Source organism: Schistocerca nitens, chromosome 6 (assembly GCF_023898315.1).
Source record: "Schistocerca nitens isolate TAMUIC-IGC-003100 chromosome 6, iqSchNite1.1, whole genome shotgun sequence".
Classification (NCBI taxonomy): domain Eukaryota; kingdom Metazoa; phylum Arthropoda; class Insecta; order Orthoptera; family Acrididae; genus Schistocerca; species Schistocerca nitens.
The window spans coordinates 257,934,450-257,953,079 of record NC_064619.1 but is presented as its reverse complement, the minus strand read 5'-3'; the positions used below and the strand labels follow the sequence as shown (position 1 = coordinate 257,953,079).

Genomic DNA, 18,630 nt, shown 5'->3' with positions numbered 1-18,630 from the left:
CTTCCCACTAACACGAACCTATCAGAACTCCGGAGATGAGAACTTGCCCTTCAATATATCCTCTCTTCCCGTTACCCACCAGGCCTCAATCTCCGCTAATTTCAAGTTGTCGCAGCTCATGCCTCACCTGTCATTCAACAACATCTTTGCCTCTGTACTTCCGCCTCAACTGACATCTCTGCCCAAACTCTTTGCCTTTACATATGTCTGCTTGTGTCTGTATATGTGCGGATGGATGTGTGTGTGTGTGTGTGTGTGTGTGTGTGTGTGTGTGTGTGTGTGTGTGTGTGTGTGTGTGTGTGTGTGTGTGTGTGTGTGTGTGTGTGTGCGCGTGCGTGTGCGTGTGCGTGCGTGCGCGCGCGCCGCGCGCTAGCGAGTGTATACCTGCCCCTTTACCCCCAAAGGTAAGTCTTTCCACTCCCTGGATTGGAATGACTCCTTACCCTCTCCCTTAAAACCCACATCCTTTCGTCTTTCCCTCTCCTTCCCTCTTTCCTGATGAAGCAACCATGGGTTGCAAAAGCTTGAATTTTGCGTGTGCGTTTGTGTTTGTTAGTGTCTCTATCAACATACCAACACTTTCATATATATAACAGGGGGAAACATTCCACGTGGGAAAAATATACATGTCGATAGACACACAAACAAACCCAAACATACACACAAACAAACCCAAACATACACACAAAATTCAAGCTTTCGCAACCAACGGTTGCTTCGCCAGGAAAGAGGGAAGGAGAGGGAAAGACGAAAGGATGTGGGTTTTAAGGGAGAGGGTAAGGAGTCATTCCAATCCCGGGAGCGGAAAGACTTACCTTAGGGGGAAAATACAGGTATACACTCGCGCACACACACACATATCCATCCGCACATACACAGACACAATTCTCAATTTTTTTTTCTTTCCTTTTTTCACTTGCATCATCTAACATGAATTTTTTAACACATTACAGTGAACATTGTTTAATATTTGTCAAATGGTTAATTTCATATTGATTTAGTAACTTTAATTTGTGCTTGAAATGCAAAAGAATGTGTTGAACATTAACAAAATAAATACTGTGAGTGGTAACAATTCAAAACACATATTTTAAAAGCAACATTTTCCAGATATTTCAGTGAAATAAATGCTACTGCCAGAGAGGATCTGGCTTAGCAACACTACTGAGCAACTGCTGAGAATATGGGTTGGGACTTTAGTTCCTTGAATAGTGCAGTTTAACACTGCATTTTCTCCATGTATGAGCTAGATTCAGCGTCATCCATGGCACTTCATATGGCATCAGTTCACATCCAAATACATTAAATTTTATTGTGGCACCTCGTCAGAGGTGGTTAGGAGAGACATGACAATTTCGCAATTCAATGAAGGAAAGCTAGAGTGAAAACTATTTAACATGCATCTTAAGAAACAAATATTTGTGTGTGTTAAAAGCATTTTATGTTAAACAGTATAAACAAACAAATATACATGCAAACAAATCCCTGATGAAACATCACAATGTTTCAAATTAAAACAAAATAAACAATATGACTGGCTGCAGTACAGAACACACAATTTATTCTAACAGTAACTGGATCTATACTCAGCCATTATGGTCACTGTTAATAATGTCTTCTTTGTTGATCAATGAATTTCCATATCTCACTGCATCATTAATGTGGCGTGTAGCACCCGACCTGAAACCTCCCATACCTGTGTCGGTTTAGTGGAAGCGTTTACAGTATTCATGAACTGTTACCACAGTATTTTGTGTTTTTTCTTCCTACTTCGAACTTAATCAGCTCCTATTACAATCAAAATTGCGCCTTCTTAATTCCAGATTGCTATTTTATCCTCTCTGCTATTTACTAATACTTCTACTCTACTGGTACATCATTTTCCAACTATTCTCTTGGCATCATGTGCTTAGAAAGTGTCATTCTACTGACATACACAATCATCCACCAATATCCTGATAAACTATTTTAATATCAATAATCGTATTATGCCATGACTGCCCTCCAACCACTGAAGTTGTGGAACTGTCTGATTATTAAGCAGTAAACAAAAGCAATTAACTAATACAAAACTTTGAAATGTAAGTTATTTTCAGAGGATTGTTTTATTACTTACAACTTCTCTGGAAATAAGTGTTATGGTAATAAAGATGTTTTAAATCACAGAATATAACTGACCTTCTGCCAAACTCTGTTTCGAATTTGCAAATCAGTATCTAATGAGTTCTCATTATTTGCAAAGAGATCATCTTCGTTGTCATTTTCATGTGTTTTGTCAAGTTTACGCTGTGCAGAAGACTGTAAATGACTTCCACAGAATGACTCCGAGCATATATGGCAACCTCTTACAAAAGTGATTATATCCACATACATGCCTCGCCAAAAGTAAGTCTTATTGAGTGTTTCATGCATTCGTTTGGCACCAAGATGAATTCCTATTAAAAAAAAATTACACTATAAGAAAAAATAAATGTCACTTTGATTTAGAAACTAGAGCCATAAGCATGAAACAAGTATTGTAAATATATTTAGATGTTGAGACACTGTGTTTATCAGATCACACTAACAAAGATAAATAATGATCACAATCAAAGATTAAAAGAAAACAAAAAGGTTTACAAAATTTGATATATTATCCAAATATTATCTGGCATACATAAGGGAGGGAGGGGGGGAGATGAAAGATAGGTGCAGGAAATGGAAAGTAGAGAGATTCAGTACCAAATGACACAAGATTTCTAGTTTTTAGAAGATAAAACAAGTGTAGGGACTAAAAAAAAAAAACATGAAGAACCTTTTTGATTAATTGGTATTTTTCAAAGAAAATAGTTACCTATATCTTCAAATGCTGAATCTTGTTTACAGTACATTATTACTTTACAATGAATATTACTGTATGTCATGTAGCTTCTTTTCAATCCTTGAATCTAGATATTCTGTTAATTTATACAAAGTGTGACTCTTAACATAGCCAAAAGCCATTAAATTCTGATAAGACTTGGAACTTTTGTTTGGTACTTCTCACAGAATGGCAGAATGTACTACAATGAAATCAAAAACGTGTATACAATCAGCCTCTGGGACTACAAATACATCACAATCTGAACTGTAAAATCATACCCCAGATTTAATGTAGCACTTTCATTGTGCTAAATCTGGAGTATATATGATTACAACTAGAAGTGATTTTACATTGAATGAATTAGTTTATTCTTCATATTTCCATCATCATCATCATCATATCATCATCATCATCATCTGGCACTGACAGTTGCGGGTCCCCACCTGACAAGTTCAGCTGCCGAGTTGCAAGTCTTTTCACTTGACACCACATTGGACAACTTGCTTGTCAATGATGATGATGATGACAACACACTAGCCAGTCCCTGAGCATAGAAAATCTCCTACTCTGGCAGGAATTGATCTTGCATCAGGCATGGCAGTCAGATGTGCTGACCACTCAGCTAACGGGTCGGACTCTTTATGGATAAAGAAGTGTGATATGAAAATCAACTCTCATGACAGTCCTAGACTGCCCTGCAGAGATCTCTTTAAAGCACTTGGTATTTTGACAAATGTTTCATAAAACATAAATTCTTTAATGTTCTTTGATGTTACCAATATTTTTTTCCCCAACAATATTACAGGACATTATTACGCTACTACAACTAAACTAAACACCATCGTTACCAATATTCCAAAGCTCTAACATAAGCACAGATGCAGGCAAATACATGGGTACAAATGTGTTTAACAAAGTATCAGAGACTATTAAATGTACAGAGGAAAGAGTGAATTAAAGAATTTTCTATTCACCAAATCTTTTCTATTACATTCAAGAATCCAGCCACATGTATTCTTAACTCACATTATTCGATATTATTTATAATAAATACTTCAACTGGTTCCACTAGTAAATTTGTCGATGGTATAGGAGTTGACAACCAGTAAATCATCTGGTCTCGTCTTAATATGAAGATTATTTGTATCTAAATCTTTTATGGCTGCTGGCGAGTCATTGACAATGTGTCTTCTTGAATAGTGGACACCTTTCTAGACCAAAGTAAGTGAGTATAAATCTGTATGCATATTGTTCTAGTATCTACTGATAGTACTGATTCCATGAACTGAGCTGTTGGTTTGTGAAAGATATATACTATAACAAATTTTATTAATGAACAAATATACTGGGATAAATGTATTGGGAAGTAGGTAGTAGTATCTCCAGTTGAGTATCCAACTGTGATTCAGATTTCCTGCTCGGCCCACATATCAATATGGAGGACAGGTCAGAGGTATTCAAAGAGATTTCGGGATTATAGCCACAATGTTTTGACTGGACACCTGCCAGTCATCATCAGGTGAGCCATCGAAGACTGATGAAGAAGTACTCCCTACACCTTATACAGTGCATTGAGAGCATTGCCACGCATCCGTCAGTCACAGTGACAGAAGCAAAAGGCATTCAGCAAAGAGTAACACAATCAAATCCAGGTACTGCAAACGCTTGCCTCCATTTTTGCCAGTTTGGGTCCATCTCAATCTACGTCACCTGCTGTGTCACCCCTTGCACCTCCTGTTTCGCCTTTCATTACCCTGGTCATTTATCTCTTCCATCTATATTGACTGATGTTACCTTATGCTGTGCTTTCTTTTTGTCTTAGTTATTGCCTCACATGTATCAACTCCTTTCCCAACTGTCTCTGCTCAAATGTCTTATACACAACTCTACTCTTTATGCTCTGAATTTTCTGTCCTATTTTTTGCGGGTTTGGGTTTTGCTAACAATTTCATGGCCCGCATTACCGTGAAACCTCCGGCCACACTCCGTTTCTTTTGGGCTCGCCAGGTGCCGATGGTGCTCCATGACCAGGCCAAGGTGGAGCTTGACCCCCCCTTTGGGGTCCTCCAACCAATCTCATCCAGCAAATGGGTTAGCCTCTTAGCCATTGTCAAGAAGCCATCAGGACAGTTACGCCTTTTCAGTGATTTCAAAGTTTCTGTCAATTCTCAGTCTATCATTTACATATATCCTTTGCCGTGCCCTGATGAACTTTTTGCTAAGCTTGCTGGCGATCAGTATTTTTCCAAGATCAACCTCCCTCAAGCATATTTACAGCTTCCTGTTGATGCTGAATGAAATGGAAAGAGTTCAAAAAAAGTCACCCAGAACCCTGGGTTGGGGGTGGCTTACTGGACGTGATGCGAAGGAAAGACTGATTGTTGGGGACTGCACTAGATGATTACCCAATCTTCAATCTTTAAGCTCTCAGGTTCTCGAATGTTACCCAGTGCAGCCCCTAATAAGCATTAATGACTTCAATACTGACAATTCTGGGTTTTCAGTTTCAATATATACTGCCATTGAATATATCAGACCAGTTACTCCAAATAATACCCATAGAACGAATATGATATTTAACACACCAGAGGACATAACCTCCACCACAAAATCTTTAAAATAAAAAAAAAATGTTGTGGTTAAATTAAAATATAAATAAAGTTAATTAAAGGGAGTTTTTCTGAGATTAGTAACATAGTGATTTATTTGTGCAACAAGTCATTTATTACAGAATCATTTCCCACTTGGCTAAAGTATGCTGAAGGTAAGTCTCTTTGACAAAAGGAGATACAGAAATACTGTCAAACTTTTGCCTTGTTTCATTTTCGCCAGCGTCCTCGAAAATATTAGGTAATGTAATGTACAAGTGGTTTCTTATCCACCTTTCTGCATATACACTCTTTATTAACAACCACAACACATACAAAAATTATGTAGGCTGATAACTGCAAGCCAAATAATGACAAGGTTAGAGAAACGTTAACAGAACTATTAACTGTCCAAGTACAGTGTCCTATCACTGACGACTGAATGCACATTGGCATGGAGCTGGTCTGACTCAAGAACATTTGTGTGGAGAAGATGGAAGAGGATGAAATCTCGCTGGCAGCAACCTGATGTGACGAAGCAAGCTGGGATATTTTTACTTCCCCTGTTGTTTTGCCATATGCCTCCTCAAAATTCATTTTTTCACTTTTAACTAAGTAACATTCACATACACGAGTATAATTTGCATCTTCATAAAAGAGAAAGGCTGGCACTCAGTTTTTAAAGAAGACAATACCAGATCTAATGTTGTGCTTACTTTTATGTATTAATTAATTCCAAAGTAATTAACAGTTTTGTCCAACTTATATTTGTTAATTTCATGATTTAAACAAATAATTCAGCCTAACTCTTGTAGTTGAAGAAACTGTTAAAAAGACGGAATTTTCAATGTATTCAAGTTAATTTAATGAGTTAAGTTTTAAATGTAATTTCTGTAAATTAAACATCGAACAATGTGAAGTTTCAGTACCTATTATTGTGAGGACACATAAGGGCCCAATCTTTGGTCTCGAGACAGTCAGTCCATGGCCAAGTTTCAGACGAGGTTAGATCAACAACAATGGATCCATGAAATAAGTGTAACACAATTAGGCCGTGTGTTAAAACAATGACAGTGTGTTTCCATACGTACCTTTCTATTCTTCAAGAACTGTGAACTTTGTGATGGGGTTTTTCCTGCTCGTAGATATTCAACTGGAAACTACTGTAGCAGTATGTGGATGTTCGCATGAAAACTATTAATGAGGCTTATGGAAAGTTTAAACAATAGTTTACTGGCCATATATAACTGTGTATTATTGGGAGGTTGTAAACAGTGAAAGTAAAGTACTGTGAAACACAAACGTTCACCTGTTGGCTACATCATTCAAAGTAGTCAGCATTGTACTTCCACAACCCATTTTTCAGCCAGTGTAGCAACGCAGTATGTTGACGCCGAGGAAACCAAACGAAGAAACAAAGAAGGCGAAACAGTCACAATGTGTTCATGTTTGCCAGCTGGGCACTGGCTGCAGATGATGGTGGGTTGCCTGCTTCACCCAGTCGCTGCTGCTGCCAGATACAAATACTGTGGTGGCCGACTGCGTGGGCACACTGCCACACATCTGACTACAAATAATGTGTTGGCAGAGTCAGAGGTTGAATTTCTAAATGGTACACATAATTCATTGGACACTAAATTATAAGCTATTAATATATTCTATGAACTGTCAGAGGTGTTTTGCTGTAAAAATAACAATATATTTTTGAGTAAATGAGAGTACTGTGATGCAACCTGCCCAAATAGTCACACTCGTTAGCACATCACTTCAAGGATTTGGGTAGGCGTGCCGGCCCATGGCTGAATCCGTCTGTCAGATTAACAATCAGCCAGCCTGGAAGTTGTTTTTAGACAGTTTCCCACAATGTAATACCTACGTGCTGTCTCACAATTTACAAACATTTGGAAACAATCTCACAATTTCAAATGGGATAACACTAGATGTAGATAGATAGGGTGCACAAATTCTGTCCTTGGGGGAGGAGGATGGGGGGAGGGGGGGGGGGGAGTGATTACAGGAGCAGCATCTGGTCCCCTCTCTCTACCACTAACAGTGCCAAAACCAGATTAGCATGCTGCACTTGTGACGATATGGAATATGGCCGGGAAAAGAAGAGGAAGAAGAATAATATTTTGGTGTACAAGAAAATGTTGCAAAACAGTTCAAGTTCTGACAGGAAACAATGGGTGTGAATAGGAATAAGACCAATATTAAACTATGAGTTGTAATCCAACTGGGAATTAGTTATTTTGGTGTCACCCAAAGTTCCACCTTAGGGCACTTACTTTTTATCGTGCATACTAATGACTTTTAATCAGCAGCATAACCAGATACCAAGTCTGTTTTGTTTGCAGGCGATACAAAAATTGGAATAAAAAGCAAATAAAGTACAATTTCAGAAATAGTGTTTGGTGAAACTGTCATGGAAATTAATGAACATATCCTGGCTAATTTTTTGGTCACTAAAGCTATATGCATTTCAGAACTTTTCACAGTGTACAATGATTGCTAATAAATTCAATTGGGAGGAGCATACTACAGAACTGTTGAAGCACATCATTCCATAATGTCAGTCAGTATCATTTTTTTGGGGGTAACACATCAATCCAAGCCAATATTTTGTGAGCCAAAAAGTATGTTGTTGAAACTTGGACACACAAAACATAACCAAGAATGTTAGTATGACTTTATTAGACTGTGGCATGTATACAAATCACCATTACATACACTGAACACAGTAAGATAAGCAAATGCTTGCAAGCAGTAAAACAATAACTGAGTGCAAGCATAGTGCGGCAGGGTTTAAATAGGCCCTCGTCTGTGGTGGGCTCTATTGGTACTTCACAGTATTGCTCTTTCGTGGATGATGAAATATTACTAATGCGCACAGCTTTCAAGTATGTGCACATTACTTCATTCTTCTTCCCTTTGGCAACAGCTCGGATTCGTGAGATATCCATGGTGTCTTCCTCCGCGAGGCTCTGACTGAGATGACTTGCTGATACTGGGGCGTTTGGACAGGAAGCTTCACAGTCCGCCTTCTCGTGTCAACACGTAAAGTAGGATGGGTGACGTCCGCGCAAGTTCCATGTCCACATCAAATCCAGGGCCTGGTGGTGATAGTGTACCCGCAATTGGTGGCTGAGATGGAGGAGACAGCTCCGACATAAATGGCAGCTGCATTGGCACTGGTAGCGCTATTGGAGAAGCTGCACCAGGTTCAACCACCAATGACAGGGGACCCTCATATGTCATGGCAGGGACCCAGCTGCATCAGGTGATCCATCGAGCAACGCAGACTGCCATGGTGATGTTGGTGTCCTGGCCAGGGTTGTCCAGTCATCCACACATAGGTGCATCTGGTTGAAATGATGTGCACAGAGGCCCTCTTCCTTGTGGACGTTGCAGAGCGAGCAGCTGTAGAATCGGGGATGACAGCAGGAAACATTTTGGGCGCCAACCAAACCCACATGCCCAAGTAGCCACCCCTGGCTGGAAACAGGACGATGACTGCATAGGTTGGTGTACCTGCAGATTGTATTGTAGTCTTAAGTTTGGAAAACCCCGTTTCACATGTCTGCAACCAGTGAAAACATTTTTCCTTATGCAGCAAGGCATGTAACGGTTGTGAAGCCGACGCTGCACCCAGCAAAAACCAATGATGATAAGCAATCTTACCTAAAAAATACCTGGAGTTCCTTGACTGATGTATGATGCAGAAGAGCCATAATACGAGAGACATTCTAACAAAGAGGTTTGATATCAGCAGTAGAGACCCTGAACCCAAGATAAACAATAGAAGGCTGAAAGAAGTGGCACTTTTCCAAATTGCATTTTAACCTAGTGGCCTGTAACACCAAAAAGAGCATTTGTAAGTTGTCAAGATGTTCAGCAGTGGACGAGCCGGAGACCACAATATCATCAAGATAGCTGGCACAGCCACACCTCATGAGTTGCTCGAGAAGCCGCTGAAAAATCACCAGGGAGCTGGCCATGCCAAACAGTAACCACAAATATTGATAAAAGCCATAAGCCATGTTGATGACCAAGAGCCATCTATACAGACAACAGCATGCATGTATTTGTTATAAGCCAAATATCAAATGCCGGACATTTTGGTACAAAGTGTGTTTTAATCAAACGCAGAAAGTTTCTTCACTCTGTGTGTAGTTTCACACAGTTCTTCATATCCAACTATGAGAAGATTACATGGCTCTCATAGACATAAAAAGATACACTGTGAATGGATATGCTATTTTCAAACAAATCAAGAAATTGGGTATTATACAAGAGGAGAATAATAATAATAATAATAATAATAATAATAATAATAATAATAACCCCCGTGGAGGCCCGGGAAAAGAATAGGCCTCCGGTATGTTCTGCCAGTCGTAAAAGGCGACGAAAAGAACAAACCACTAATAGGGCTAACCCCCCTTTTAGTGTGATTAGTTGGTTCAGGACAGAACTAAAGAAGCCTCGGACAAGCGCCGTCATGGTCGGGGACGACGCTTGAACCCTATGCCCGCCCACAGTGGTAACGACACTGCTAGCCAACTGGAAAATGATTTAAATCCAAATAGAGGTGTTTTGCAGGATATGCTTCCTGCAACCACCCTAGAAGGAAAACAAAGACAGAGGATGAGATGGTCAGATGAAGTTAATCGACACCTCATGTTCTGTTATTACCGAGCAACAAACCTAGGAACCAACACAACTGGATACAGATCACAAGTATACACAGCATTTATTACCAGATACCCAGAATTAAAATTTTTAACAGAACAACGACTAGCTGATCAGATCCGTGTAATAATCAAAAATAACAGGATACCCCAGTCAGAATTAGGAAACATCAAACAACAAGTACAACAAATACTGGAACAAAATAATGTGCAATCAGAAGAAGAAGAAAATACAGTAATGGACTCAAACTTCCCAGAGCAAACAAACAAAGAACAACACGCATCAATTAAACAATCAGAGGAAAACGAAATCTTAAGACAGCCACCAGAACAAGCACAAATAGAACACAAAGTGACACAGATGTTAGATATATAAGAAAAATTTCAGCTAACATATATAGAATACAAAGACACAAATACAGACATTAGACCATTCTTGCATAGACCGCCAAATAACCCACAAGTCGAAACAACAATAAAAACCATCAACACAATCATACACAACAAAATAAATGAAAACACAACCACGGAAGAGTTACAACTTCTGGTTTACATAGGAGCACTCACTACACTAAATATACACACTAGGCAGAGATCAGAACCAACCAACACACAGAAGAAACCCACAAAACCAGCATGGCAACACAGGCTACAGATCAGAATAGAAAAACTGAGAAAGGACATCGGACAGCTAACACAATTTATAAGAAATGAAATGTCAGAAAAAAAACGAAAAAGGTTAGGTAAAATCTCACAACAAGAAGCAATAGAGCAATTAGATGAAAAGAAACAGAAATTACAAGCATTGGCGAAACGACTTAGAAGATACAAAAAAAGTGAAAATAGAAGGAAACAAAACCAAACATTCAACACAAACCAAAAGAAATTTTACCATACAATAGATAACACACACATTAAAATAGACAATCCACCAAACATAACAGACATGGAACACTTCTGGAGCAACATATGGTCAAACCCGGTACAACATAACAGGCATGCACGGTGGATACAAGCAGAAACAGACACATACAAGATGATACCACAAATGCCTGAAGTGATAATTTTGCAACATGAAGTCACCCAAGCAATTAATTCTACTCACAATTGGAAAGCCCCTGGAAAAGATAAAATAGCAAATTTCTAGCTAAAGAAGTTCACCTCAACACATTCACATCTAACTAAATTATTTAACAGTTACATTGCAGACCCATACACATTCCCTGATACACTTACACATGGAATAACTTATCTGAAACCTAAAGATCAAGCAGACACAGCAAACCCAGCAAAATATTGCCCCATAACATGCCTACCAACAATATACAAAATATTAACTCCAGTCATTACACAGAAATTAATGACACATACAACACAGAACAAAATTATAAATGAAGAACAAAAAGGCTGCTGCAAAGGAGCACGAGGATGTAAAGAGCAACTGATAATAGATGCAGAGGTGACATATCAAGCTAAAACTAAACAGAGGTCACTACACTATGCATACATTGATTACCAAAAAGCTTTTGATAGTGTACCCCACTCATGGTTACTACAAATATTGGAAATATACAAAGTAGATCCTAAATTGATACAGTTCCTAAACATAGTAATGAAAAATTGGAAAACCACACTTAATATCCAAACAAATTCAAATAATATCACATCACAGCCAATACAGATTAAGCGTGGAATATACCAAGGAGACTCATTAAGTCCTTTCTGGTTCTGCCTTGCCCTGAACCCACTATCCAACATGCTAAATAATACAAATTATGGATACAATATTACTGGAACATACCCACACAAAATCACACATTTGCTATACATGGATGATCTAAAACTACTGGCAGCAACAAATCAACAAATCAACCAATTACTAAAGATAACAGAAGTATTCAGCAATGATATAAATATGGCTTTTGGAACAGACAAATGTAAGAAAAATAGCGTAGTCAAGGGAAAACACACTAAACAAGAAGATTACATACTTGATAACCACAGCGACTGCATAGAAGCGATGGAAAAAACAGATGCCTATAAATATCTAGGATACAGACAAAAAATAGGAATAGATAATACAAATATTAAAGAAGAACTAAAAGAAAAATATAGACAAAGACTAACAAAAATACTGAAAACAGAATTGACAGCAAGAAACAAGACAAAAGCTATAAATACTTATGCTATACCAATATTGACCTACTCATTTGGAGTAGTGAAATGGAATAACACAGACCTAGAAGCGCTCAATACACTTACACGATCACAATGCCACAAATATAGAATACATCACATACATTCAGCAACAGAAAGATTCACATTAAGCAGAAAGGAAGGAGGAAGGGGACTTATCGACATAAAAAACCTACATTATGGACAGGTAGACAATTTAAGAAAATTCTTTACAGAACGAGCAGAAACTAGCAAAATACACAAAGCAATCACTCATATAAATACATCGGCTACACCATTGCAATTTCATAACCACTTCTACAACCCTTTAGATCACATAACATCAACAGACACGAAGAAAATAAATTGGAAAAAGAAAACACTACATGGCAAGCACCCGAATCATTTAACACAGCCACACATCGATCAAGACGCATCCAACACATGGCTAAGAAAAGGCAATATATACAGTGAGACGGAAGGATTCATGATTGCAATACAGGATTAAACAATAAACACCAGATATTACAGCAAGCATATTATTAAAGATCCCAATACCACAACAGATAAATGCAGACTTCGCAAACAACAAATAGGAACAGTAGATCACATCACAAGCGGATGTACAATACTAGCAAATACAGAATACCCCAGAAGACATGACAATGTAGCAAAAATAATACATCAACAGCTTGCCTTACAACATAAACTTATAAAACAACATGTTCCACATACAAGTATGCACCACAAAGTGTACTGGAGAATGATGAATTCAAATTATACTGGAACAGAACCATTATAACAGATAAAACAACACCACATAACAAACCTGACATCATACTCACCAATAAAAAGAAGAAATTAACACAACTAATCGAAATATCCATACCCAATACAACAAATATACAGAAGAAAACAGGAGAAAAAATTGAAAAATACATCCAACTGGCTGAGGAAGTCAAGGATATGTGGCATCAGGATAAAGTTGACATTATACCAATTATACTATCAACTACAGGAGTCATACCACACAATATCCACCAGTACATCAATGCAATACAGCTACATCCAAACTTATATATACAACTACAGAAATCAGTAATTATTGATACATGTTCAATTACCCGAAAGTTCCTAAATGCAATATAACACATACCATACAGTTAAAAGGAAGTGACGCTTGATCAAGGTCCGCGTCACTTTCCATTTTTAACCAGATTTAACGTCTGAGAAAGTAAAGAATAATAATATACTATCAACTACAGGAGTCATACCACACAATATCCACCAGTACATCAATGCAATACAGCTACATCCAAACAAATTATACTGCAACAGAACCATTATAACAGATAAAACAACACCACATAACAAACCTGACATCATACTCACCAATAAAAAGAAGAAATTAACACAACTAATCGAAATATCCATACCCAATACCACAAATATACAAAAGAAAACAGGAGAAAAAATTGAAAAATAAATCCAACTGGCTGAGGAAGTCAAGGACATGTGGCATCAGGATAAAGTTGACATTATACCAATTATACTATCAACTACAGGAGTCATACCACACAATATCCACCAGTACATCAATGCAATACAGCTACATCCAAACTTATATATACAACTACAGAAATCAGTAATTATTGATACATGTTCAACTACCCGAAAGTTCCTAAATGCAATATAACATATACCGAACAGTTAAAAGGAAGTCACGCTTGATCAAGGTCCGCGTCACTTTCCATTTTTGACCAGACATAACGTCTGAGAAAAGAAAGAAAGAAGGAAATAATAATAATAGTCAGAATGAAATTTTCACTCTGAAGTGGAGTGAGCGCTGATATGAAACTTCTTGGCAGATTAAAACTGTGTGCCGGATCGACACTCGAAATCGGGACCTTTGCCTTTCACGGGCAAGTGCTCTACCAACTGCGCTACCCAATCACGACTCACGCCCCATCTTCACAGCTTCAATTCTGCCAGTATCTCGTCTCCTACCTTCCAAACTTCACAAAAGCTCTCCTGCGAACCTTGCACAACTGGCATTCCTGGAAGAAAGGATATAGCGGAGACATGGCTTAGCCACAGCCTGGGGAATGTTTCCAGAATGAAATTTTGGAAGGTAGGAGACAAGATACTGGCAGAATTGAAGCTGTGAGGACGGGGCGCGAGTCGTGCTTGGGTAGCTCAGTTGGTAGAGCACTTGGCCACAGAAGGCAAAGGTCCTGAGTTCAAGTCTTGGTCCGGCACACAGTTTTAATCTGCCAGAAAGTTTCAATAACAATAATAATAATAAACAAAAGCTATAATGCTCAAAAGTTGCAAAAAAGCAACTTATTTTCTACAAAATGTCTTGGCCGTTTTTATTTTAAATCATTACCTGTTTCACTTTCTATGTGTGCATTCTGCAGTATCTTCTGCTGGTGGTGCTTTTTGGTGATGACTTCCCTGGGTTGTTTATGATTATAATATAAGGTTCCATTGATAACCTAACAGACACACAAACAAAATCCATTACTAGAAGAAACTGACAATTTCTATTCGTGATTTCAAATAGTCTAATCTACATACAGTTTTAATGGTAAAAGTAAGCATTTGTCTAAAACATCCCCAAGTTAAACTTCACAGCATATATCATGCAAAAAACCTATATTCAAAGAAAGATAGGGCTGTTCAAAAAGCAATTAGAAATGAAAATTCAATGTCAGCTTTGCAGAACTAAAAGAATTTTCCTATGTTACTGGCAAGAATGAAAAGTAAAACGGCAGGTAGACTGTATATTTGTGTAAGGTAAAAACATTACTTAGGTACTCAGCTGAAGACAGAAAAAAAGTCTAGGAGAATGAATTACAACTGATTCAAAAAAGAGAATGAATTAAGATTTAAGAGAAGTAAATAAACACACACAGCAGAACAGAATACATTTATAGTAAATGCTGATGCTCATAAATACACTATATGCACTTCAACTGAAATGCTGATTAAAATAAGTAGCTCATGGTTAGGAAAAGCAGTACACAAGTTGAATGTGTCTGATACCTTTATAATTCTACACAACACTGTGACTTGAGAACAACTTTAAAAAAAATTATTAGTCGCTTCGGGTGCACATCATCTGATGTTCTACATACAAGGACTGAAAATTCCTGTTAGCTACATTGGAAGTAGAAGTGGCCTTTGTAAAAATGCAAGAGAAGTAGTTGTGTCTCATAAACAGTATTGATGTTACAGACATGTGTAACTACATTCATTAAAAAATACCAATGCATTCAAATAAATATTTGGCTATCATTAGAAGATATACATCAGCTATTTAATTTAATTGTGAAATCAACCTCTTTTCTCTAAAGTTGCAGTTTTTCTAATAAATCACTGGGTTACATTTAGCTGATGCATGCACAGTGTTAACAAAAAGTTATACTGTGTTATAATGCAGTAAACAGATTCAGTTTTTAGACCTCTCTGTCTTTTGTTAATAAATACCTAGCATCGTTCAAAATCTCTGAACATCGTCTTTCAATGCATGATCTCTGGAATATGACAAACAAATTAATGAATGAACAAGAATCTTAGTCTATCATGAACTACATGGGACCAGCCACGAATGTAGGAGAACCTCTTGGAAGCTGTGACAGTAGAAGACAGCTATGTCAGACTGAAAGTTTGTACTGCATTATCAAAGTGCTAATATAGTATTTAAGATACACTGAAGTGCCAAAGAAACTGATATGGGCATGCATATTCAAATACATAGATATGTAAAAAGAAATAATACAGCGCTGTGGTCGGCAACAGCTATATCAGACAGTGAGTGTCCGGTACAGTTGTTAGATAAGTTACTGCTGCTATAATGGCAGGTTATCAAGATTTAAGTGAGTTTGAATGTAGTGTTATAGTCGGGGCACAAGCAATGGGACACATCACCTCTGAGGTAGCAATGAAGTGGAAATTTTCTTGTACGACCATTTCTCAAGTGTACCATGAATGTCAGGAACCTGGTAAAACATCAAATCTCCAACATCGCTGCGGCCAGAAAACAATCCTGTAAGAACGGGACCAATGACAACTGAAGAGAATCATTAACATGACAGAAGCGCAACCCTTCTGCAAATTCCTGCAGATCTCGATGTTGGGCCACCAACAAGCATGAGCGGGCAAACCATTTAACGAAACATCATCAATATGGGCTTTTGGAGCCAAAGGCTCACTCGTGTACCCTTCATGACTGCATGACACATCTACATCTACATCTACATCTACATCTACATCCATACTCCGCAATCCACCATACGGTGCATGGTGGAGGGTACCTCATACCACAACTAGCATTTTCTCTCCCTGTTCCACTCCCAAACAGAACGAGGGAAAAATGACTGCCTGTATGTCTCTGTATGAAGCCTAATCTCTCTCATCTTATCTCTGTGGTCTTTCCACAAAATATAAGTTGGCGGCAGTAAAATTGTACTGCAGTCAGCCTCAAATGCTGGTTCTCTAAATTTCCTCAGTAGTGATTCATGAAATGAATGCCTGCTTTCCTCTAGAGACTCCCACCAAAGTTCCTGAAGCCTTTCCGTAACACTCGCGTGATGATCAAACCTACAAGTAACAAATCTAGCAGCCCGCCTCTGAATTGCTTCTATGTCCTCCCTCAATCCCACCTGATAGGGATCCCAAACACTCGAGCAGTACTCAAGAATAGGTCATATTAGTGTTTTATAAGCGGTCTCCTTTACAGATGAACCACATCTTCCCAAAATTCTACCAATGAACTGAAGACGACTATCCGCCTTCCCCACAACTGCCATTACATGCTTGTCCCACTTCATATTGCTCTGCAATGTTACGCCCAAATATTTAATCGACGTGACTGTGTCAAGCGCTACACTACTAATGGAGTATTCAAACATTACGGGATTCTTTTTCCTATTCATCTGCATTAATTTACATTTATCTATATTTAGAGTTACCTGTCATTCTTTACACCAATCACAAATCCTGTCCAAGTCATCTTATATCCTCCTACAATCACTCAACGACGACACCTTCCCGTACACCACAGCCTCATCAGCAAACAGCTGCACATTGCTATCCACCCTATCCAAAAGATCATTTATGTAGACAGCAAATAACAGCGGACCTACCACACTTCCCTGGGGCACTCCAGATGATACACTCACCTCCGATGAACACTCACCTCCGATGAACACTCACCTCCGATGAACACTCACCTCCGATGAACACTCACCTCCGATGAACACTCACCTCCGATGAACACTCACCTCCGATGAACACTCACCTCCGATGAACACTCACCTCCGATGAACACTCACCTCCGATGAACACTCACCTCCGATGAACACTCACCTCCGATGAACACTCACCTCCGATGAACACTCACCTCCGATGAACACTCACATCCGATGAACACTCACATCCGATGAACACTCACATCCGATGAACACTCACATCCGATGAACACTCACCTCCGATGAACACTCACCTCCGATGAACACTCACCTCCGATGAACACTCACCTCCGATGAACACTCACCTCCGATGAACACTCACCTCCGATGAACACTCACCTCCGATGAACACTCACCTCCGATGAACACTCACCTCCGATGAACACTCACCTCCGATGAACACTCACCTCCGATGAACACTCACCTCCGATGAACACTCACCTCCGATGAACACTCACCTCCGATGAACACTCACCTCCGATGAACACTCACCTCCGATGAACACTCACCTCCGATGAACACTCACCTCCGATGAACACTCACCTCCGATGAACACTCACCTCCGATGAACACTCACCTCCGATGAACACTCACCTCCGATGAACACTCACCTCCGATGAACACTCACCTCCGATGAACACTCACCTCCGATGAACACTCACCTCCGATGAACACTCACCTCCGATGAACACTCACCATCGAGGAACACTCACCATCGAGGACAACATACTGGGTTCTATTACTTAAGAAGTCTTTGAGCCAGTCACATATTTGGGAACCAATCCCTTAGTTAGGAGTCTGCAGTGGGGCACCGGGTCAAACGCTTTCTGGAATTAAAGGAGTATGGCATCCGTCTGATACCCTTCATCCATGGTTTGCAAGATATCATGTGAAAAAAAGGCGAGTTGCGTTTCGCAGGAGCAACGCTTTCTAAAGCCGTGCTGATGCATGGACAGCAACTTCTCAGTCTCAAGGAAATTCATTATATTCGAACTGAGAATATGTTTGAGAATCCTGCAACAAACCGAGGTTAAGGATATTGGTCTGTAATTTTGAGAATCTGTCCTTCTACCCTTCTTATATAC

At 38.9% G+C, this 18,630-nt stretch overlaps 1 protein-coding gene across 1 annotated transcript in view; it reads right to left on the bottom strand.

Annotated features, from left to right (window-relative positions):
* The window catches only part of LOC126262313 (uncharacterized), an 84,370-nt gene that overhangs the window by 33,856 nt on the left and 31,884 nt on the right, over positions 1-18,630 (bottom strand). The window contains exons 5-6 of the mRNA XM_049958864.1: positions 14,680-14,788; positions 2,179-2,435 (exon numbers count right to left, since the gene is read on the bottom strand). Of these exons, the coding sequence (XP_049814821.1) occupies positions 2,179-2,435; positions 14,680-14,788 (366 nt within the window). The remainder of the gene's footprint in view (positions 1-2,178; positions 2,436-14,679; positions 14,789-18,630) is intronic.